The sequence below is a fragment of the Clytia hemisphaerica genome, unplaced genomic scaffold (assembly GCF_902728285.1).
Source record: "Clytia hemisphaerica strain Z4C2 unplaced genomic scaffold, Clytia hemisphaerica genome assembly, whole genome shotgun sequence".
NCBI lineage: Eukaryota > Metazoa > Cnidaria > Hydrozoa > Leptothecata > Clytiidae > Clytia > Clytia hemisphaerica.
The window spans coordinates 822,028-847,207 of record NW_027104530.1 but is presented as its reverse complement, the minus strand read 5'-3'; the positions used below and the strand labels follow the sequence as shown (position 1 = coordinate 847,207).

At 35.3% G+C, this 25,180-nt stretch overlaps 1 protein-coding gene across 1 annotated transcript; it reads right to left on the bottom strand.

The window, feature by feature from the left end:
* Nucleotides 1-1,415: 1,415 nt before the first annotated feature.
* On the bottom strand, nucleotides 1,416-16,028 carry LOC136822321 (uncharacterized). The gene is made up of 2 exons (XM_067078561.1): nucleotides 14,734-16,028; nucleotides 1,416-2,156 (listed from the first exon to the last, which is right to left on the bottom strand). Exons 1-2 carry the CDS (start codon nucleotides 15,992-15,994, stop codon nucleotides 1,582-1,584), a joined length of 1,836 nt encoding a protein of 611 aa, XP_066934662.1. The 5' UTR covers nucleotides 15,995-16,028; the 3' UTR covers nucleotides 1,416-1,581.
* Between the last annotated feature and the right edge of the window lie 9,152 nt (nucleotides 16,029-25,180).

Sequence of the window (25,180 nt, the reverse complement as noted above, 5' to 3'; positions counted from 1 at the left end):
CTTTCACCCGACTAAACTGTCTAAAAGAAAGGGTTTCCTTCGTTAGCTCGAAAATGGATCTTGTAATTCATCGTTTAAAGCACTAATTTCGGTATTTAAAGGTGTAAAAAAATTATTAGATTTAAATTTTGGTTGTGGTATAAAATTTTGGGTAAAAGTTTTGGTCGGGGATAAAAAAATCGGATACACCCGACCAAAGGTGATAAAATGTTGGGAAAATATTTCGTCGGGGAAAAATTCAACCCTTCAAAATTTTCGTCACTTTCCCCCCGATAAAGTGTGATAAAGTGAGAATAATGAAAAATAATGAAAATATTGACAAAGTATTTTAGAGAAAAATATGGCAAATCTAAGTTAATAAACTAAATAAATTCTTACCAACTTGCCAGAAATATATGTGGTGTGAGTTCTGTCCACGAAAGTAGAACGAAAATTGATCATGAAATTTGTGTTGAAAAGTTAGTTGATTTGAAAACTTTGGGATTTGAAGTTTCGACTTGAAAGTTTGACTTGAGTTGAGTTTACATTTTCTCTCTCATGATGCCTCAACAGACACTTAATAGATATGAAAATTGAACTGATAAGAAAAAAATCTGAATGTAAATTGAAATACTAAAAAAATCCCAAAGGTATAAATAATACAAAGAAATGAATAAATATCGAGTGCGCCACAAAAAAGTTTCTCTCTTTAAAACTAATTTCCTCGAAATCTAAAAATTTTAAAAGAAGAATTCCTATTTCATTGGAAAGAAGAAAGATAAACTTAAATTTTGATTGGTCATTTATTGAATTCGGCTAATCTAAAAGTTACTTTCTGAAAGTGCTCAAAAACGTTAAAAATCGACCTATCAAATTAAACAGAAGCATAATTACATGATGCATAAGTATTTTCGTTTCAGTCATTAAAAATGATAATTAGCTGTCTAAAAAATGACTTTTTGTTATATAAAAGAAGGTTGAATTTCAATAAAAGGAAGAAAGTTCGTCGAAAAAAAGCCAAAAAATCTGGTAAAATTCATAAAAATACATCAAATATGGATTTCGAGGTACATTTAGCCTTACATAGACTTTATCCAGTCGAAAACAAAAAATACGAGGATAATTTTGATAAAAGTAAACTAAAATGATTTTGATGAAGATTTTTAACCCTTTCCACCCATCAGTTTCAAAATTTATGTGTTTAATTACTTAAAAATGTTCTTAATCATGTAACGCCTATTGCAATTACCAACTTTAAAATAAAAATTTGATAGGTCGGTTTTTAATGTTTTTGGGCACTCTCTGAAAGTAACTTTTTTATTCAATTGAGCATAATTTTGATTTAATGAACCGAATTTAATAAATGACCCATCAAAATTTAATTTTATCTTTCTTCTTTCCTATGAAAGAGGAATTGTTTTTTTATAATGCCTAGATTTCGAGAAAATCAGCTTCAAAGAGAGAAACTTTTTTGTGGCGCACACGGTATTTTTAATTAGTTTTGCGCGTTTAAATAAAATGACGTATGCGAATAAAATGAGATGACTTTTTGCAGTCTATAGGGACGTGTGAGCCTAACAATACTCTTGAAATACAAAATAATCATGGGTTGAAAATAGTTACAAAATCTGTATAGCTATCACCAGGTTCAATGATCTTACAATCTTTTTCATCCGACAGACATTCAAATTTATCATCACTAAACAATTTGCAATTATTTTCATCTTCAGCTTTTCCCTTTCTATTATACGTCAACATCTCGCATGCTTGATCTTCTTGACATTTTTTAACGCAATCATCTTCCTTGTTGGCATGCAGGCTAGCTCGAGCTGCTATACTTTCTTTGACAGTGACATTTTCGACTCTTAAGGTATGACGAAGAAGCTTCAAAGCATCAAAAAAAATAAAAGTCCCTTCACCAGGACCTTTACTCATCTCATATTTTTTTGATGTTGTTGTGTTTGAACCTTTCTTGTAAAAATACAAATAGCATTGACTTGGAGCAAATTCAAACACGATGCATCGGTCGTCATTGATACATTTGTTCTCGCATTTATCTCGGTTGACCTTGTAATGTTGGTATGTGCCTGTATAACGTGGGAGGTGCAACGTTAATCCAGTCAGACTGATGATTCGACTGCCTGCCTGACTTTTCATGTCACAACTATCGACAATACCTATTTAGATAAAAAATGCTTATGTTTAAAGTTATTATATTTTGAGATACTTAGAAAGGAGGCGTTTCTCTTATGCTGACAAAGGAGAATATAAATAAATCAATTTCTCAAAATGCATGCTTGCGTTGCGTCAAAGGGGGGAAAAGTTGTATTTTCTTCTGTTTAGAAATGCCTTCATGGAAATTTTGTGTAAGCATACTTATCCTCTGATCCTTATGTATTATGTATCCTCTGTATCAACCTTACAGGAACTCTTTTAAATTTGAATAATTGACTTTGTCAGTTGTCATGGCTAAATTTGTTCTCTAACAAATTGGCAAACTATATTTTAGACTGTGAAGGGGCTAGAAAGAATTCCTTTCCCAAACAAGAAAAAGCGAAGCCTTAAGGTATGTGACACATTTGGAATGAGAGATTACTTTCCTTGTACCATGAAAAATCACATGCCGAAATTATATTTCGATCTGTGACGGCGAATAGCAATTATATTCAGCGCGCAATCAACGCAAAGAAAAGTGGTAGATTCGCTGGATAGCTACCGTGAAAAGCACAGGCCGATATCATGTATTGACCTGTGCCGACCAATCGAGATTCTTTTCAGCGCGCAATCAACGCAGAGAAAAAGTAACCATGACGACCATCCAAGATCTTGGATGAAGTTCAAAGTTGATATTTTTATTCCCGTCGTTGAAAGCACAACTCAAATATATCATCAATGCTTTTTAAAAAGAGTCAGTGATAGAGAATCGTAACATAAAGTCTGTCTATTATTTCGATTCGATTAAAGTGACATTTCCATAATTAAAAGCTTAGTAATTACTGTTATACATTTGGGGATCATGTAAAAGATTTATTTTGAAAGAAACTCATTTCAATTTTATATCGCTTAAAACCAGACGAATTCATTATGCCGAGCGGATGCAGTCTAGAGTGAGTGTTCACTTAGGCTTGCGGAACGGCGGCTAAACCCCTTCTTTCACTTTCGCTGCTGAAAGAACAAGATGGCGGATAAATCCGCTGCACCGTAAGTGAATAGTGATGCAACTGAATCGAGAAATCTCAAGGGCATCGTAGCAGAAACCGATCCCAAAGTTCAAGAGAAAGGAAGAAGAACTTACAGTAAACACAAAAAGAGACAAAGATCTCCTTCCAGTTCATCTTCAGAGAGTTCCTCGTCGGATACAAACATCACAAGTTCGTCATCATCAGAACAAGAAGGAAGACGTCGAAAAAAGGAAGAAAAAATCCAAGAACAAACGTAGAAGGAGAAGTAAATCCCCTACAAAGTCACCAGAACGTGAACAACCTCTCTTATTTCAAATGAAAGAGGGTAGTAGAGTGACTGGATGCTAGAACAAAGACTAGCCCAATATTTGAACGGTCATATCTCAAAGTATATATCAGATAAAGATATCTCTTTAATGGTGCTGGAAGAACTACCAGTTCCCTCTAATGTGTCGAATACATTAAAAATGGACACTTTAACTGACACCCTACTGAAAGAGAAAGGCTACAGGGAACTAAAACCCTAGCCGTAGACAAATCTATTTCTCGGATATCATCCAAGATACGAGACATTTTTGCTCCACTTGCCTTAATCTGGCAGAATATTGAAGAAACACGCACTGGCGATGACTGCGAAAAAATCGACCTCGAAGAAATAGCTAAACGATTCCAACAAGCTATCTTATTGGTTGGCCAAGCAATAACTGCTACCAACTTCTTCAGACGTAAGAATGCGTTGACTGCCCTAGGTATCAAAGAAAGTGAAGTAAGCAGCTGGTTACGAGAAACATTAGTTGATGACCTAGAAAACAGTGATGATAAACTATTTGGAGAGAAAATGTGGAAAACTCTAACAAAACAATCCAAAGCAGCAGGCTACACTTCTCTGAAACAATACATATTTTCCAGACGACTACAGGACCCAAAGCGAAAACCCTTTTCATGAAGCTCTTCCCAGACGAGCTGTAGAGAAGAGCGTCAACATCCCCCTGCTGAAGGACATGGCTCAAACAACAGACATCCAACAAGAAAAGATCTACCAAACTTGACAGCCCCCCTCTCCAGTCAAGTAAATGCTTGAGTAGAGTTTCAAACACACTACCCTGGGAAAATACACCCAGGGATAGAAAACCTCCTAGAAGAGATAATAGTAACCCAGTCAACATTGATTGCTGGCAAAACAAAATTATTTCAAAAGAATTGGGCCAAAATAACCCAAGACCCATGCATCCTGGAGACCATCTCAGGCTTGCCAATCCCAGTAATGGGAAAACCAATTCAAAAGACACGACCAATGCAAATAAATTTCGACTCAAACATGAAAGCTCAGAGATAAGAACTTTACTGGGAAAAGGGGCTGTAAAGAGAGTTTTCTTTATAAGCAAGGCCAGATCTTGTCCACTCTGTTTTTGAAAGAGAAAAAAGAACCAGGGAAATTCAGACCTGTGATAAACTCAACTCAACTCTCATATCTCATACCAAAAATTCAAGATGGAGACCCTGAGGGAGGTAAAGAACATTCTTCAGAAGGGAGACTTCATGGCCAAAATATTCACGAAACTTTTCAAGGTGCCCATTTCTCTATTGGGAAGATTACTAGTAGGGGCCAAGCCTTGGGTCCCGTCACATATTCAAAAGAACAGTATATTACTAGATATTTTTGAGAGGGAGGACGCGAAGAAATACAGCCACTTGAAGTTCAAAAACATACCGACGTCACAAGCACGATCAAGACAAGATTTGACGTCAGATCGCAGTAGAGCTGACAGTTAGTTGGTCTTAAAGCGGCTGTATTCCTTTGTGTGTTTTAGTCAGAGAGTTGTTGTAATACAATTTTTTGCTCAGAATTTCATGCTCTATCAGATGGTACCAAACATTTCCGTTTATTTTGACTTTTGAAAATAAGCTTTTTCTCTACCCCTAATTTGCCCTTGCAGTTTTGCCTATGGCGTCACTATTTTGGTCATAAAAAGTTTTCCCGGGCCTAATCCGCGTCCTCCCTCTCAAAAATATCTTGTTATATACTGTTCTTTGGAATAAACTAAAAATGGTTAGGTCGTAGAAAAGATGTCATGGAACCCCAGGCTTGGCCCCTACTATACAGATAAAACTGATAATCTACATAGACGACATCCTGAACGTAGCAAGGTCAAAGGAGGAGCCATCTTCTCCAGAGACACAACGATCTTCTTACTGGAGAACCTAGGATTCACAATCAACATAGAGAAGTCTGTGAAGTCCATGTCAACAAATGGAATACCTGGGGGTCCTGATAGACAGCTCCAGCATGATATTCAAAGTCCCTCAGGAGAAAATGCTAAAATTGAAAAAACTTTGTGTCCAAATGTTAAATCTGAAGAGCTTCCCTATAAGGAAACTTGCAAGCCTAATAGGGAATCTAATGGCAATAGCCTTCACTCTAGCTCCTCTTCAGATAAGACTCTTGCAGAAATGCATGAATAAACAGCTAGCGAAAAACAAACAACACTACGGCTCAATGATGAAACTAGACAACACTGCAAAAGAAGAGTGAAAGTGGTGGATAGGAAACTTCTCTTCAGAAAACGGCAAGGACATAAACATTCGTCCCCCAGATTCAATTATAAGCTCAGATGCGGCAAAGGGAAAATGGGGGAAGGGGAGCTCATTGTGGTCAAAGCTCCACAGGAGGGCAATTGACAGAGTCAGAGAAAAGGGAACACATCAATATCCTAGAAATGAAAGCAGCCCTAATAGCACTGAAAACCTTTATAAAGGGGAATCACCTAAGGTCAGTACATCTACTGATAGACAGCCAAGTAGCCCTGGCACATATTGTGAAAATGGGTCGGCCGAAAAACTCTACCCTAATAAGCCTGGCAAAAGAGATCTGGTCATTTTTGAACCAAAAGAACATCAGCCTCACTGCAGAATATATTCCATCGACCCTAAACAAGGAGGCCGGCTTCGAGTCCAGGAATGCAAAAGCCTGGGGGGACTGGAAACTAGCAAGGTAAACGTTCAAACACATAGTGAATGTGTGGGGACCCCCAGAGATGGATCTTTTTGCCTCAAGAACCTCTCACCAACTACAGACTTCCTACAGTTGGAAACCAGACCCACACTGTCTAGCAGTAGATGCACTGAACCAACCTTAGGACCAAAACCTAGTGTATGCTTTTCCCCCATTCTCCCTAATAGGGAGGTGTCTGGAAAAACTAAGGAGATCCAAAACAACAGTGATCCTAGTGGCCCCAATTTGGACGACTCAAACTTGGTACCCAGTCTTATTGGGAATGCTAATATCAAACCCAAGAAAGATAGTAATGAGGGAAGACACTTTAACACATCCATCAGGGGAAATCCACCCTCTAATACTGAACCAAACCCTCCACCTAGCGGTATGGGAAATCTCGGGAAACAAAAGCGTTCAGGCAAACTATCACAAGCAGCTTCTTCCCTTATCCAACAGTCCAAGGCAGAGGGAACTAGAAAACCTTACCTTCTCAGCCTGGAAAAGCTTCAGCAGCTGGTGTGATAGGGAGGAAACTGATCCCATTTCAGCCCCTATAGAGAAAGTGGCCAATTACTTAGGTACCCTATTTGAAGAAGGGAAAGAGTATAGCATCATAAATGTACATAGGTCAGCCATCTCGTTCTATCATCAACCAATTGAGGGCTTGTCTGCAGGACAACACCCCATGGTCACCTCTCTATTAAAAGGAGTCTCAAGACAAAGACCCCAGCTCCCTAAATGCAATGAAATATGGGATATCGACACTGTGCTCAATTATATAAGAGAGTGGTCAGATAATGAGTCACTACAATTAAAAGACCTCACACTAAAACAATAACACTTTTAGGAATACTAGCACCTAACAGGGGCTCCGAACTAACAAACTTGGACATAAAGCTGATGGGAAGGTCGGACTCCACTCTTATTTTCCACTTAAACAAACCTCCGAAACACTTCAAACAAGGGAAGAAAGCAGAAGCAGAACCCATTGAGTTCAGGAAATTTGAAGGGAATATTAAACTATGCCCTTACAATACTTTAACAAGTTATATCGAACTCACAAACAGATTCAGAGACAGACATGAAACATCGAAGTTGTTCTTAAGTTATGTTGAACCACACAAACCCATTGGGAAAGACACGATAGCCAGATGGGTCAAAGAAATGCTAAAGATGGCAGGCATAGACACTGCCATTTCCCATGCCCATTGTAAGAGATCAGCCTCAACCTCCAAAGCACACCAAAAGGGAGCAAACATAAAAGACATACTAAAAATGGGTAATTGGTCTAACACGTCGGTATGGCAGAAATTCTTAACAAGAACTTTAGTACAGCAGAAAAGTACCAAAAATTGCTCCTAAAGGACAAAGCTTTAAACAAGGACTTAGCCGGCGTTGCGCAAGCCTAAGTGAACACTCACTCTAGACTGCGTCCGCTCGGCATTTTATTTACATTTTTATTTACTTAGGATTTTATTGATGTTCATGTTTATATTTCGGGAAAAAAAGAAAACAATCTACGTCACAGGTGGCGTTTACAAAATTGTCATTTACTTATTATATTCCATTTGCATCACTTATAGGACGCATCTACGATGCTTTTCCTTAGCCTTCGTTCCACTCACTCTAGACTGCGTCCGCTCGGCATAATGAATTCGTCTGATTTTAAGCTCATAAAATTCAAATTTCCCATTACGGCCTTCGGCCAAAGAAAATTTCCAAATTACACTTGGAGGTTTCTGGGGAATTCGTAAATAGTAAACTGCATACTGATACAGTCTGCTAGACATTAATAAGGTAATATTTGCTCTTCATCTTTGATTCTTTCTACAGTGATTAGATTGACACATGCGCAATAAAATTTGTATTATTGGTCTTCAGAGGTTAATATATTCTTTGAAAACTTGCAGGATTGGGATTCAAGGATTCGGATTCGGATTTCGAAAAAAGCTTTCTAATAAAAAATTGAAAAAAGAAATTGAATTCGAACCAAAAGATCTTGAAAGATTACATAACATAAAGCAGGTCTTGACAAAAATGATATCAAAATGGGCGTGGCTTTGACGCTAATTTTGGAAATTTCCCTTTTTAGGATTCAAATTGCAAGCTTGTTGTACACTTTGACAAATTCTCAGTTCCCTCGTTGTATTTGGATCAATTTCTAAAAATCTGATCTTATGAGCTGACATGTCAATGATTAATTGTGGACAAAATTTATTGACAAAATGGGCGTGGCCTCGACGCTAATTTGGGAAATTCTCCTTTTTTGGATTCAAAACACTAAAATGACAAACTTTAACGTATTATAGAAATTTGGGAAATCAATTTAACGACCTCAAACCAAAACCGAATACAAGATTTCATGAATTTAATTGAAGTCTTTTTTCTCCTCTAAGATTATGAAGATCACAAAATGTAAAAAAACTCTTTTTCTCTGTTTTTTCAAGTTCTTGGAATTATTTATAACACCAGAAATGGTATGAATAATGTATAAACAAATTGAAATTGAAATGTTTTTTTTTTCGTAAATCAATCCTTAAAGAAGTCTCTCATGAATGTCATAGAACCTAAGTGCTCCTATGGGCAGCTAAATTAAACTAGCCATAACTTTCATTAAAGTGCCACCGCAGAAGAACGATCAAATAAGTTGTTGAATTTGAAAATAAATGTTCCTGATAGCCGTTACTTCTGTTAGAATGGCATCTCATCTGAAGCAAAATTTAGTCTACAAATATTAGCAATTTGAGTCTATCTCATAGATATCTTCTTATAGAGATAAGATAAAGTTATTTATCTGTTTCTTTTTTGTCATCTCTTTTATTACCAAAATAATGGTTTGTTTATATCATACTAAACGCTACTGTACTAAACTGCCATTTTACTGTAATAGTCAACCGCCATGTATTTGAAATGATAGAAGTTTCTAATTGCCTTGCTCAGAGCGGTTAATAACTACTTGTGGTATAAATAGGGAATTTCCCAACAAAAAAGGAATTTCCCTTAATTCGATTCCCTGAGGTAATAAAAAAAGACATATACCCGGGGGGGGTACTAGGGCAAGATGGGTTACGGGGATGCTCCGCTGGTCAGGGTACCTTTTTTAACCTCTACGAGTCCCAGGTAGGGTCCCAAAAACACCAAAATAGAAAAATCAGTCCCTCGTAGGGTGCCTATTTTTGGAAAATTTGGGGGAAAAATAGAAAATTTGAGAAAATTTTGGAATTTCAGTCCCATTCAGGGTCACTTTTTTCGCAAATTTCGAGTCCCACGTAGGGTCCATTTTTCGAACCTCAGCGGAGCACCCCCGTCGGTCGACAAGGGTAGTACCCCCCCCGGGGACATATAGAGCTTTGAAAATCGGCAGGTACAAAATGCATAAAACATAATGCATATTGCATAATGCATATTAGTATTGTGTAATTTACAGAACGATTTTATATTTTCTAAAACTCTCCTTTGTACAGGCTAAAAACCGCGAAAACCTCCAATCAGGAGATTTCCCCAGACATGATATTTACTTTTCGAATTCGAACGAAAGAGAAAACATTCGAATCATAACAACAAAGGGTTTTCCGTCAGCATAAATAAAAAGAAGATGCAACAGATCAGAAAGGTTCCCCCTTCGTCTTTCTCAAAAAAAGGTAAACGGGAGGTAAACACATAAACATTCGAATGTAAAAAGATTCGAAGTATATTTTCTTTAGCTTTCGCATGAACTTCATGAAGCTCTTTAATTTATATTGGCTGGATATTGGCTTATCTAACAAAAAGCATTCACATGGTTAATGCTTTGTAAAAGGGAAAACCCGTTGAAATTTATTAGCAATTGTTCGAAAAGAATAAAGATCTTGCTATAAAATTTACGTTTTCGAGTTAGAAAAGTAATATACGGAGGAGATATTTTCGTGTTTTTTCTACACTATGCTACGTTCTGTAAATTACAACTATGAAAATCAAAATGGCGACAAGCATTTTCAGTGGATCATGACTTTTCTTCATCATCCAAAATTCAAATTTACAGCTTTCTATTCTATCCTTTATTTTCTGGTAGAAAATGGTATATTTGTTTCGTTGAAAGTAGTATCTTTCAAATTCTCCTTATTATATCCCCTAAAATTGACATTTTTCAAATTACAGTATATGGCCCCGAAAACGGAGACGGCCCCCAAAACGGAGGTTTTTATTTAAATGAAGATTCTGACTTGTAGATTTATCAGTGAGAATTAAACGATTTTTGTTTATTTTGAAAGAATGATGGTTATACTTAAAAATGAGCATGTTTTTGCTGGTTTGAGACGGATTCAAAATAACATATTTGCGTCCAAAGGAAATATTTTAACACCAAAATTAGATAAAAATTGCACATAACTCACTCTAGCTCCTTGGATATTGAAAATAAGTTATGAAAACGGGGTATAGGAAACTTTCAACTCCTAATGTCGTTCAGAAAATGCAAATACATCTGTGACATTAGAGGCTGGGTAAAAGATATAGCATCTTGAAGGTCAACCAGTATTTTGGAGCCCTAGAATCAGCATTGACAAAACCGAAAATTCTAAATATGAGAAAAGGAAAAAATCGTGGAATTCTATTCCTATCACCTTGAGTTAATAGTTTATAACAAAAAATTAACATTATATATAAAATTTTTCGCTGAATCAGCAAAAACGGTAAATTCTGTCATTTTTTTGCAAAACATAGGAGAAAAATATCTTTAAAGCTTAATATTTTCAGTTTCAGTTAAGCTTTTTTTCTAACATTTTTACAACTTATTCCATACATGAATGGAACTATTTTCAAAAGAGATTTGTTTTCAAAAACTTGATTAAGACGTTGTTAAATCAAAATTGTCATTTTGAAAATCTCTAAATTTTCAGTTTGGACTTTGCAATATCGAAAATCTTGAAATATTTCATAAAAATCATAAATTTTAAATCCATCGGGTCTTAAATTTAAGGGGAAACACAAATATGTTCATAGTTTTTCTCCCTATTACCACTGGGCTTAATAATTTTATTTTAACTACACCTCCGTTTTGGGGGCCCCAAACCTGCATTTTGACAACCAGGCGTATACTGTAAAAATTTTATCAAATAAATTTATGCCCAAAACCCTCTAAATCATATTTCAAAACTATGGTCAAAATTTTGTATTCATATCTTAAAGAAATCTCGAGAAATCGCTAAAATTTCAAACCTCCGTTTTGGGGGCCATAAGAAAAAAGCTACCTATCTTTAAGCGATTGAAAAATATTGTTGAAATTGAAAATTTTGAAAAACAACTTCCAGGAAATAAAGTAGAGATGTTAAAGGTTTTCATGCAGCAAAAATTTTTGTAAAATCTCTTTTCCTCTAGATTTGAGAGAAATTTCAAATTTGATCGCCGTTTTGGGGGCCACATACTGTATGCATTATGCAATATGCATTATGTTTTATGCATTTTGGACCTGCCGCTTTGAAAATGGGTAATCAGATCAAAACAAATCCGGAAAAGTTTTTTTAATGATGATAAAACAATAGAAATACAGTCAAGCTAAGAATGTTACCGGTACACCATTTAAAGTTGGCAGGTTTAAAGTTGGCAGGTAGTCAGTAAATTCTACCGTAACTGAGCGGCATTTCAATTCTTCCAGCTTCGGCAGGATGGCAATAATAACTAAATAGACGCCACCCCAAATTTTTCTACGCATTTAACATCTATTCTACTTTCGACCTTTTCGAATGCTTGGAGCCGGGTTATTCGGGTTCTAAACATTCGATTTCTTGACGTCACTTTTAGCTTTCGAAGCTCCAGCAGTAGCTTTTTGTATGAAGTATCCTGGTTTTTGGCCAGGTTCTATAATACACTATAATACATGTGTAGGGCATCGAATTTACCTGGAATCTACTTACAAAAATCATATCTAATTTTGTAAATTATAACTGGACAATTACTCGAAGGCTCCGAATAGTAGCTGGTTTGAATAATTGGAGGGGAGGAGACTGAAAATTTTGTCAAATATAATATACCTTTTTTTGTTGGAAGACAAGTTAAGGTTTATTAAAAAACTGTAAAAAATCATTAAGTAAAAAGTAAATAGGTGGGTCTGGAAAATTTAAAAAATTAGAATCTGGCTTCTAATCATGACCTTAGTGTAAAGTATAGTGCTATGGATACTAGCTTTGCGAAATTAGACCATTAGAGAAAGAAAAATTTGAAACTTTCGAGAGTCTTAGAGAGACATTTTCCTAAGTTTTGATCGATTTTCCCAAAATTTTGACTTATTTTATCCAAATTTTGGTTAATTTTCATCAAAGTCGTGACCCTTTGAGGGGGAATTTTTTTATTTCCGTGATTGTGAGACCCTTTCAGACAGTAACTTTTGAATTCATACCCATTTGGGAGACTTGTGAGATATGAGAAAGGGTACCCTTACGGCTCACACATACCTCTCACCTGTTTTGGCCAAGTGCAACCCCCCCCCCCGAGTAAAGTCTAGCTCCTACAAGACGTACTTGGCTTTTTTTTACTGCACTGTCTCTTAGTAACTTTTTACGTTTTCTCCCCACCGGAAACCTTCGTTTGAAATGAATATTCTTTGATGGTTTGAATTTGTATGATAAACGTTAGCATTCATCTAATATCTCTATTTGTTCAGAGTGAGTGTTTTGAAACTAAGAAATGGGGAATTTCCCTACTTAGCATCAAGACCACACCATTGACATGTCAGCTCTTAAGATCAGGTGTTTAGAAATTGATCCAAATACAACGAACCGACTGGGAACAAGCCAAACTTTGCAATTTTAGTGTTTTGAATCCAAAAAATGGGAAATTCCCAAATAAGCATCATGGCCACGCCCATTTTGTCAACAGATTTTGTCCACAATTAATCATTGACATGTCAGCTCATAAGATCAGGTGTTAAGAAATTGATCCAAATACAACGAGGGAACTGGGAACAAGCCAAATTTTGAAATTTTAGCGGATTTTAGTGTTTTGAATCCTAAAAAAGGGAATTTCCCAAAATAGCGTCAAGGCCACGCCAATTTTGTCATTAAATTTTATCGACAATTAATCATTGACATGTCAGCTCAAAAGATCAGATTTTTAGAAATTGATCCAAATACAACGAGGGAACTGAGAATTTGTCAAAGTGTACAACAAGCTTGCAATTTGAATCCTAAAAAGGGAAATTTCCAAAATTAGCGTCAAAGCCACGCCCATTTTGATATCATTTTTGTCAAGACCTGCTTTATGTTATGTAATCTTTCAAGATCTTTTGGTTTGAATTCAATTTCTTTTTTCAATTTTTTATTAGAAAGCTTTTTTCGAAATCCGAATCCGAATCCTTGAATCCCAATCCTGCAAGTTTTCAAAGAATATATTAACCTCTGAAGACCAATAATACAAATTTTATTGCGCATGTGTCAATCTAATCACTGTAGAAAGAATCAAAGATGAAGAGCAAATATTACCTTATTAATGTCTAGCAGACTGTATCAGTATGCAGTTTACTATTTACGAATTCCCCAGAAACCTCCAAGTGTAATTTGGAAATTTTCTTTGGCCGAAGGCCGTAATGGGAAATTTGAATTTTATGAGCTTAAAATCAGACGAATTCATTATGCCGAGCGGACTTGGTCAAAGTGTGCAATGAGCTTGAAATTTGAATCTTAAAAAGGTGAATTTCCCAAATTAGCGTCAAGGCCACGCCCATTTTGATATCATTTTTTGTCAAGACCTACTCTATGTTATGTAATCTTTCAAGATCTTTTGGTTTGAAGTCGATATCTTTTTTCAATTTTTTTTACAAAGCTTTTTTCGAATCCTGAATCCGAATCCCAGTCCTTGAATTCCAATCCTACAATCCATCGAATCTACCGAAAAAAGTAACCATAACAACAATCTTGGATTAAGTTCAAAGTTTTTATTCCCGTCGTTGAAAACACAACTCAAAAATGTCATCAATGCTTTTAATTTTGAATAAGACTTTGATAGAAAATTATAACATAAAGATCTGTTTATTATTTCCATTCCAATGAGGTAACATTACCATAATTAATAGTTTAGTAATTACAGTTATACATTTGGGAATCATGTAGAAGATTTCTTTTGAAAGAAATTCATTTAGATTATACTTTAAGGTTTATGGAAATTTGTCAGTAGTAAACATGCACACTGATACAGTGGGGGCGTACGGTATTTCGGAATTGCGGAAATCGACCCTTTTATCTTTGGAATTTCGGAAATCGGGCAAAATTCCTTCGGTATTTCGGAATTCTGAAATTGTTTCGGTATCGGAAATCCATGAATTGTTGCATCGAAATTTCGGTATTATAAAGTTTTTATCCACCTTTTCGGAATTCATACATGAAAAATCAAATTTGATGAAAAATTAGTTTGATTGGAAAAGAATTTGATACTTTCTTTGAAAACTCGGTCTCTGACGATACTATTAGTTTTGTGAGCACTTTATTTTCAATCCACGTTTTCGTGAAAGCCACGCAAAATTAAACTGTTTACATCCAGGAATTTGTTTTCAAAACTTTAAAGTAGATGAGAATAGATAACTCTACAAGAATAATTATAAAATGATACCTTTTTCTTCCAGCTCTTTTTTACAATAGTTCAATCTACCAGATGCAATAAGTTTCCTTTTTGATTCGAAATCGATATCTTCTCCAGCCATATACAATGAAGAGAAAAGATTTTCGATGCTATCCAATTTAAGTCTGACAGGCACTGGCGTTTCTTTAACGGTGGATGCCCAAGTCATTGTGTTACCATCGGCCGGGGGCGGCGCTCCAATTGATATTGTTTTTGTTTCCACTTTAGATTGAAAATCTTCTGCAGCTTGTTTTTGTGAGCTGCTCATACCAAAACCAGCACCAAGGCTAAACGTTCCTGAATAACTAGCCTTGACCGATACACTGACGCTTTCTTCGCTTTCAGATTTGAACGATTCTTGAGACATCTTATTTTCATACACAAATCGGGCGCCAAATAAAGTATACGTCATAAAATGAGTTCCGTAGTAATTGAAAAATTTGAAGACATCATCCTCTGTTTTTAATTCTTTAGCACGGTTTATAAAGTCTTTAGTTAGTTTTGGTGGCTTATTTTCATTCAAGAGAGAGAAATAATAATTACAGGACGCAACTGAAAAGACGTACACAGATTCACTTGCCGACATTGACGTTTCTTTCTTTTTGTACTCAGAGCTAGCTGAAAAACTGACTCCGTATCCTCCACCACTAACTTCAGCTGAAACAGACAATTCTTTTGAAAATTGTCGAGAATTTTTCACAGTTTGACTAGTGAACGAGGTAACACAAGAAACATCTGGGACTAAATCGTATCCTTCAGGGACCTGGTAGCGACAATCAGCTGTCCTTTTTGTATTGCTATAATCAGCTTGAAAAATCGGATGAGTTAATCCAGGATCATGTCCAACCGCTAACGGATATCCAAACAAGATATTGTAACCATAAAGTGCATAATCGAAATCTGGGAATGATCTCTTCATCTGGTTAGAATTGCAAAGCTCAATTTCTCGATTTTCTATTTTCCCCAAAGTGAATGGATTAGTTTTAAAGGATATAACATTGGGCTGTAGTACATTTTGATGAAAAATGTAGATTAGAGCTGTAATGATACTCAATAACCATAAAATGAAAAACTTCCATTTGCAACAGTGACGAAGCCATTTTGGTCCTTTTGATTGCTTAGAACCATTCTCGATGCTGAGAAGTGATTTTCTTTCTTCAATAGTGGCTTCACTAGCAACTTTGGCTTCACTAGCAACTTCTTGTTTTGATAAATCATCTAATGGCGTGGCTAACAAATTGACGTTTGACATTTCACTATGTGAAATTACCTTTTAATTGATTCTTAGATCTATAAAATGAAAAAAGGACAGAATTTACGGATTAATTAAATGAATTAATTTTACGGATTGGTTCGAGCGACCGTAAGTGTATTTCTCTATGTTGTACAAAGTGTTCATTCATTCATTCATTCATTCATTCATTCATTCATTCATTCATTCATTCATTCATTCATTCATTCATTCATTCATTCATTCATTCATTCATTCATTCATTCATTCATTCATTCATTCATTCATTCATTCATTCATTCATTCATTCATTCATTCATTCATTCATTCATTCATTCATTCATTCATTCATTCATTCATTCATTCATTCATTCATTCATTCATCATTCATTCATTCATTCATTCATTCATTCATTCATTCATTCATTCATTCATTCATTCATTCATTCATTCATTCATTCATTCATTCATTCATTCATTCATTCATTCATTCATTCATTCATTCATTCATTCATTCATTCATTCATTCATTCATTCATTCATTCATTCATTCATTCATTCATCATTCATTCATTCATTCATTCATTCATTCATTCATTCATTCATTCATTCATTCATTCATTCATTCATTCACTTCAGCTTTGGTTCAATCCCTGGCCGGGTCATACAAAATTTTAAAAATTGTTATTGATACCACATTTTTCAGTGCTCAGCAGTTAAAGATAACGGCTAAGAGTAAAAGTGGAGCTATCTAGGGAGAAAGTACCGTAAGCAGCACAGTTTAGTTATCCCCAAAACTTAACTTGTGGTGACGGTACTATATCAGCTCAGTAAATTGCATAAAATGACAGCACTGCAATATTCTGCAACTTTAGCGTTTTTGAATTATGCAGCATTGTCGAATATCGCTTGTTTTTGAACCAAGAACGGGGTCGCCTGGTGACGAACGGGGTCGCAAAATTATGTGCATTTCTAGACCAATTCAAAAGTAAACTTTTCACCCTACGATTTTAATTTCCTACATAGGAATTTTTCACAATCATCCCAGACAGTTGGCTACTTTATTAAAAAAAGCGCTAATTTATTCAAAAAGGCAAAATTTTAAAGGAGAAAAGAAAGGAAAATGTCTGGAATTTTACGACCCTTAGTGGGACAAATTTGACCAATTTTGACCAAATTTTGATCTTTCAGGGGGTAGAAAGTTGAAATGTTCTTATTTTTCCGACCCTTAGTGGGACTGAAATATGATTTTCTGATTTTTCCGACCCTTAGCGGGACTTTGGAACCCCCCCCCCCGGGTTAGAATAGCAGCGCACATGTTGCACACCCCGTAGAAGCGTTGCAAAAAACGGCAACGTTGTGGAATTTTGTAGCGCTGTACTTCTATGCAATTTACCAAACTGATATGAATTATATCACACATTACAATTCAAAGAATCAATGATAGAAAGCGTACTATATATTCTCGTGTTAAACGTTAAACAAATTATGTAATTAATTATTATAATTTTTTCTATATATTTTCTTCTGAGAGTTTTAAATATCAGTAAAGGAAGTTTTCATAAAAAATCTAGTCTGATTCGCAGACCTATACTTCCTATAACAAATTTTTTTGCTAGAGGATGAGCAGAAGCTTAAAATTCTCTAAATCCCAGTGTAACAGTACCAAGGGCAAAAAGGGTTATGGGGGTGTGCTCAAGGTACATTTTTTCATTCGTTTTCACTTTCATGAGTCTCATGTAGGGTCTTAAAAACACCAAAACAGAAAAATGGAATTCGAAAAAAAATTGGAAAATTTTGAGAAAAAGAAAACTTTGGAAATTCAATCCCATTTAGGGTCACTTTTTTCGCAAATTTTGGTAAAATGTTAAAAAAAGTAGTCCTATATAGGGTCCATTATTCGAATCCTGAAATACCAAAGGAATTTTCCCCGATTTTCTAAATTCCGAAGAAAAAATTCCCGCAATACCGTGCGCCCCCCACTTTAATACACACAGTAAAAAGTCAAAGGTAAGTGAATTTTCAAACATTATCAACCAAAATACCGGCACATAACTTAACCGAGTCCTAGAAAACCTTCAAACACATCAATAAAGTCAGATTTGAGTGTACGGCTGAACATTGTTTTTTGATAATTTTTGATAACGCTGAGTCTAGGGAAAGTGACTAGGAGTATATTTGACGAGGTTATCATTTTGAGAAAAAATACTAAAATTCCTAAAATAATACTTATGGAGCTGAAAATTTTGATTAGGGGTAGGAAGTAAAACATGAAAAATAAATTTGCAATCCCAGCTGGCACACGTTTTTTCGACGTTTATCTAATGTTCACAACGTCCATATAACGTTAGATAACGTTGAAACAACGTTGTGTGCTAGCTGGGATACCATATTGTAAAATAGAAACATTGCTTCATCCTCTTTTTACCTTACAAAAATAACTAAAATCTAACTGAATCCTAAGCAAAAGCATATTACTTATATAGTACTGTGCCACTTAATTGCACCATAAACGATCAAGTCTTTAAAAAAACTAAGTGGGATCCCAGGCTACAGTAAAGAGAAGGATTTATTATACACTGGATATACAAGTAACAGATTTTTGCCGATTTCTCGTGTACTAGCTATGTCCGCAGTAATGATATTATTGTTCACTCTCCTTCCCTCATTAAATGTTTTTTCGAAGCATTTTTATTGCATTTCTTATCGAAAACCACTCATTCAATTCCCAAAAGAGACTTAAAACTTTCCTGTGAGATAAACATTTAAAAAAATCAGACATCTTCGAGCCACCATGACAGTTTTCCTTTGCGGACAAAGCTAGCACATCAATTTTTTTTGAAACAATGAAAATACAATGATCGCTCTCTATCGTTTTATGAGTCGTTTATCCAGTGTATAATAAATCTTTGGTAAAGGCAGAGTCAAAGTATTTACCGACTGTTTTAAAGATCCTAGGGTGGTTTTTCACTGAGACTGTCTGGCGAAAATCGATTAGCTGAAACAAAGAAAATTGATAGGAAAGCATTACCGACTCAAACAGTTGTCGAAGCGTTTACAACCCTTCGAATTTGAAGAAAATTTTATTAAAAATCATTAACTCGCATATCAAGGGATTTAGAATTACAGCCTTCTAATGAACATTTTCTGTGACAAGATTCCTCGTCTTTTGTCAAATCAATACAGATGAAAGTTGGCTCTTCAACTCTATCGGGAAAGAAAACACTTTTCCCATATGAATTTTTTACAAAGGAATCCCACTGCACATTCTGCTACTTTTATGGCAACCAATTTATTTATGCTGCCTTTTTCGCTTAATTGGTCATTAAGCCAAGAGAGGGGGGGGGGGTTTCACTTCTACGGTATGACGGTATTGGGCCTTTTTATCCCCGGTAAATCGGTATTACGAGAGAAAAACGACGGGATTACGGTATTTCATTTTCTACCGGTATCGGTAAATTGCCTGTTTTTCTGTCGGTATTTCGATATTTTTATCAATAAAAAACGGTATTTCGGTATAAAACTATTTACCTTTTAGTTTCTTCATGAGTTTCATGCATTCAAAAAAGATAAGTCTATTCCGCTATTTTAACCAGTAAAATTTTCTTGCTCGCTTCGCTCGCACAATCTCAGCTGTCCTATTCACTTATTCTTATGGTGAGGTTATTCAAAATAAGCAAAACTTTGATAAATGATATGGTCGTCTCTCCGTATTCACTTATATTGCTACTACAATAAAATACACTGATACTGCAGTAACTTAGAGACAGTAAAGGCGGTATTTACTCCTTCAATAATTAGTATAAGTAGGTTCTAAAAACATCTTGTGCAGCATCGAACGATTAAAAAATAATTCACATCATGATGCATGTGATGCGTTTTCAGGCAATCTAGGCATTCTAAATTTTAAATTTTTTCTTGGGCGAAACTCTTGGAACGCCGCACCGGGTACGTCGCTTTGCCGTACCATATTTTTGCCAACAAATGGTCAGTGTTAAATAAAATCAAAAATTGTGTGACCAAACAAGGCATACTTGGCTAACAATAGTGTATTAAGGCCGTTTTTCAATAACAAAGGAGAGCGAAAATTGTCGAAAAATTTTCGCGCTCGCTTCGCTCGCGTTCTTATTTTTCATTTATTTCCTTTCCTCTGATAGGGGGGGGGGTTAAACTTTAGAATTCGCGTCCTCTAGTAGCACCACAACACCACCTCTATGAAGCCTGTGTTGAAGTTTACGGCTTCTCAGACCATGATCGGCCCAAACCTCGATTTTAAATTAGTTCTCAATATAAAAGACATTTTACGGGTCTGCGATGAAGAACTTATTGGGGAAAAGGCTTAATTTTGCATTTGCCTCCCGTAACAACCAAGTAACTTTGGCGCGGTAGACCTAAAATATTGCTTTATGAAAGCTCAAATAGCTGTAAAGAGGCCTTAAAAAGTCGACGATATCGAGAATAAGGTCACAAAACTAGGAAAAAACGTTAATATATTGGCGAAAATGTTTGGTATAAGAATAGGTCAATCTGTTTAAAAGAGACCATAAAAAGGTTAAATTTAGCCCAATAAGGTCACAATCGATTAACCAAAGATGTAAAAGCAAAATTGGAATACGTGAATTGGCAAAAATTTGTGCGTGAATACCTGAATTGAGGGTTGACTGGGGGGCCTCATAAAGTACAAGACTTGTTTGTACAGTTCCTAATTTGTTACTACACAATAGATTTGATAGCTGAAAATTCAATTATCATTATTTTCGAAAAAAAAACATAAATATAATATCGGTATCGGTATTAGGCTTCCTTCACCGACGGTATTACGGTATTTGACCCAAAACTTTGTCGGTATGACGGTATTTAAGACCCCTGAAAACCCCCCCCCCAGAGAGGTCTAGCCCTCTCTTGGAGAACAAAAGGTTTAATGACCAATTTTCGACGTTAAATCTGGAATGCTGATATGAAGCGATCAAAATCTGATGTTAAGCACGAATCTTCATTTATGAAAAGGACCATTGATGAGAGCCACTTATCTATCAAGCGTAGTGAAAAAGCACCCCCAGACTACTCGTTGGAGTTTCTCGTTTAAAGGTAAAAAACCGGAGAAAACCATTTACCGAACCCGCAATTAAATACATTAAAACTAACACTGGAAATTATTGATCCACTTCACCAGTATTTCCCATAGGCGTAGCGAGATCCCTGCATAATTTATGGATGAGAGCGGTTTTACGACACTGTAATTATTGTCTTTGTTTTATCAAAAGATAATGAATATGTCATAAACGTCTGCACTCCCTTATAAATTTTGCAGGGTATCTCGCTTTGCCCACCATTTCCGGTCAGTAACCAACCAACTCCCACAAATGGGATCACCTCCAAAGAATGCATTCAAAACGATGTTCCTGTACATGTCAGAAGCCGAACTCGAGGAACTCGCAAAAGTCGTGGAACTCTTAGGAGTACTGCAATATGATCTAAAATAACTATCTCAAGCTGAAGCTAAAGCTTGAGACTATATACAGTACAAGAGAAATAAAATAGGATAATTGAATCAAAGCAGAAAATTGTAATGCGTAATTAAGATAATCTCATGATGTCCAGGGAGGCTAAACTAATTAAATAAATTTATTTCAACACTCAAGAGAATTGGCAATAACGAGACCTCAAAAGAATTCTATGTTTTCAACCTCAAATTATCTTTTAACTACTTGTCTCCAAGGAACAGCTTTTGTGATTTTTAACCTTATTGGCCCCCAAAACGTCGATCAAATTTAAAACTTCTCTCAAATCTAGAGGAAAAGAGGTTTTACAAATATTTTAGCTGCATGAAAAACTTTAATATCTCTACTTTATTTCCCGGAAGTTCTTCTTTTTCAAACTTTTCAATTTCAACAATATTTTTCAATCGCTTTCTATCGGTAGCTTTTTTCTAATGGCCCCCAAAACGGAGGTTTGCGATTTTAGTGATTTCTCGAGATACCTTTAAGATATGAATACAAAATTTTGACCATAGCTTGGAAATGTGATTTAGAGGGTTTTGGGCATAAATTTGTTTGATAAAATTTTTACAGTATACCCCTGGTTGTCAAAATTGAGGTTTCGGGCCCTCAAAACGTATGTGTAGTTAAAATCAAATTATTAAGCCCAGTGGTAATAGGGGGGGGGACTACGAATTTTGTGTTTCCCTTAAATTTACGACCCGATGGATGTAAAATTTATGATTTTTATGAAATATTTCAAGATTTTTGATATTGCAAAGTCCGAACTGAAATTTTAGAAATTTTCAAAATGACAATTTTGATTTAACAACGTTTTAATGAAGTTTCTGAAAACCAATCTCTTTTAAAATACAGTGGAACCTCTAATTAGCGGACACCATCGGGGAAAGGGGTTAGTGTCCGCTAATTAGAAGTGTCCGCCTTTTAGAAACTTTTGATCTCGCAGCTCCAATTTTGAAATTTAAAAAATGTAAAAACAAGTGAAAACACTGAAGTACATATGAAACCATTGAAACCTAACAAATAGTTCGGCTTAGCTCCACTTGCTTAGCTAGAAAGTAGAATGGGCAATATCTCTTAAAAACATATCATGTTACAACCTTACTACTCTATAATACGTCTAGTGTTTGTTGGAATACCGTTAGATTCAGATCTGACGTGTATTGAAAAGGCCGGCGATATCGCTTGCCCATTGCGACCTTGCCGATATGATTTTCGAGACGATAGTTATTTTTGAGATATTTTTCTATCTTTTTCTATGTATTCGATCTAAGAAATTGTTTATTTTTTATTAACTAAAAGAAAAATTTCTCGGCCTTTGAAAAAAATGAAATCTGCTTTTCCCTGGGTCTTTTCTTAGCTGCTGCAGCATCTGGAGTTCTGATGACTTCCACTGGGCGAACTCAGGTGAGTTAAGGAAAGTCCAAACTTATTCTGACGTTAGGAAATACGTCGAAAAAACACGTCAAAAAGACAAGTTAAATGACGTCGTTTTTTAAAACAGCGATAACTTCGATTCTATTACTACAATTAACACCAAATTTCGACTGGAGACGTTGATTGTTGATTTTGAAATAATGCATTAAAAAATTTTTTTTGATGACGTCATCATTATTTGACGTATTTTAGTTTTCACCGACAGTAAATGACGTCACATAAAAATTTTGAAAATTTCTCAAAAAATATTTTAGAATCGTTAATCTACGTCTCCAGTCAAAATTTGGTGTTGATTGCATTAATAGACTGTGTTTTTTCGATGTATTTCATAACGTCAAAATCAGTTTTTGGTGGATATCTTGAGATTGGCTTAATTTAAATTTTCGGCCCAGCACTTTCCGAAATCCTCTCATTAACCATACACCATATTTTCATGATATTTCCAAATCTGAAAGATCATATTTTCAAAATATTTCTAACTTTTGGAAATATGATGTTTCCAAAAATTGGAAATAGCTTGAAAATGTGATATTTCCACAACTTTGGAAATAAAAAAAAGTCATACACGTTTTTTTTTTTATAAGAACAAACTATATAAGAACATAAGGCTTCGAGGCCCAAAATTTTAAGAACATTCTAAGAACATTCTAAGGCTTTGGAGACTTAAAAACATGCAATTTCTTAAGAAATTACATCAAAATGCTCAAAAAATGCTGAAAATAAGAACATTTTAAGAACATTTTTAGGCTTCAAATCCAAAAAACTAAGAACATCCGAAGGCTTCGAAAATTTTTGACGTTCTTATAAAAAAAAACGTGTATTTTCATATTTACAAAAGTATATGGAAATATCACATTTTCAAGATATTTCCAGAATGGGAAATCTCTTTTTTCGCCCAGTGTTCATCTTTCCCATGACTTCGAGGTGAATTTGGTTGCTTCTGTAATTTAAAGTGAAAATGGTCAGATTTTCTGGGATTCTTTCCCAAAAAAAATTGTAAAGTCTAGAATCACCTACGATTGTCACCTACCTTAAGTACCCTTATGGCTGTCAGACCCGGTGGAACAACCGTAAAAGTCGGGAGTCTGAAGGCTCAAAATGAGATAAGATAGGAATTGCTTGAGAAAAAAATCTCATTTACTCAAAAGATAGGATGCTGAAGTCTCTCCAGTTTCCCCGCTTCCACCGGGCCTGGTTTTCCTATATAAAGTAAATTCATTTGCTTCATTCACGCTTAGCCAGCTGTCTGTTGATAATAAATTACTATACTATAGGTGCCAAAAAATTCAAAAATACAAAAATTAAACTTAAGTGCAATTGCTTACCATGTATTTTATGAACATAAAAATAACAATCATATTAGTGAGGTTAAGTATCAAAGATAAATCTACGCGACGAACGGACCTTTTCTCTGCAAGATGGTAAGGGTAGCAAAGTAGATGTTATATCTTCTTTGTTCAACAACGAAGATTTTCACAGTTTTTCGTTCTTGAGCTGTTTTAGCCTGGATTCTAGAAAATGTAGGTCCACATGTTTACTGCAGGTTGCGGGTCAAAACCCGTCCGTTCGTCGCGTTGATTTATCATTGATACTTAACCTCCCTATTATGTCGTATAAAATAACATCAGTATTTTCACCAAAAAACAGCAATCACGATCACTCTTCAAGAAAATTGATAACATGCAACTCAACTGGTCAAAAATTATTTTTGATCATAAGTTCGGCACTCCTTTTATTTGAGATTTAGACTTCCTTGTTTTGATAATTTATTAAGGCACATTAAGTGCCCCATTAAGTCTTTGTTGTTTTAATAAGATTTTAATTTCTTATTTCTATAATTTCTTCTCAGAAATCTATAATTTCTTCTCAGAAATGTAAGCTTTTGTATATGATATATAATCATCTGTACAAAATTTACAATATCCCGGATGTCTCTGTCCTCATAGAGGACAGAAAAGTTAAACTTCTACGACAAACATTGGTGAACTCCAACACCTCTTCATATATGTATAACACACTCAGCTGCACTGACAATATTGACTATAGCTTTCTCGCGAGGGCAGCAAACACTATTCATATGAGCAGCCTTGACCTCGTTCAAGTAATCTTGGATAAAAAACACAACATTGATAGGAAATATATTTATGAAAACTCAAGCGAGGTTGACCTATTAGCTCCTTATAAAGAACTGGCATGTGATGGAATATCGGCTTGCTCTAAAACGTATCCTAGAGGAACACGTTCAACGCTCAAGGACAGCCACATCTTCATG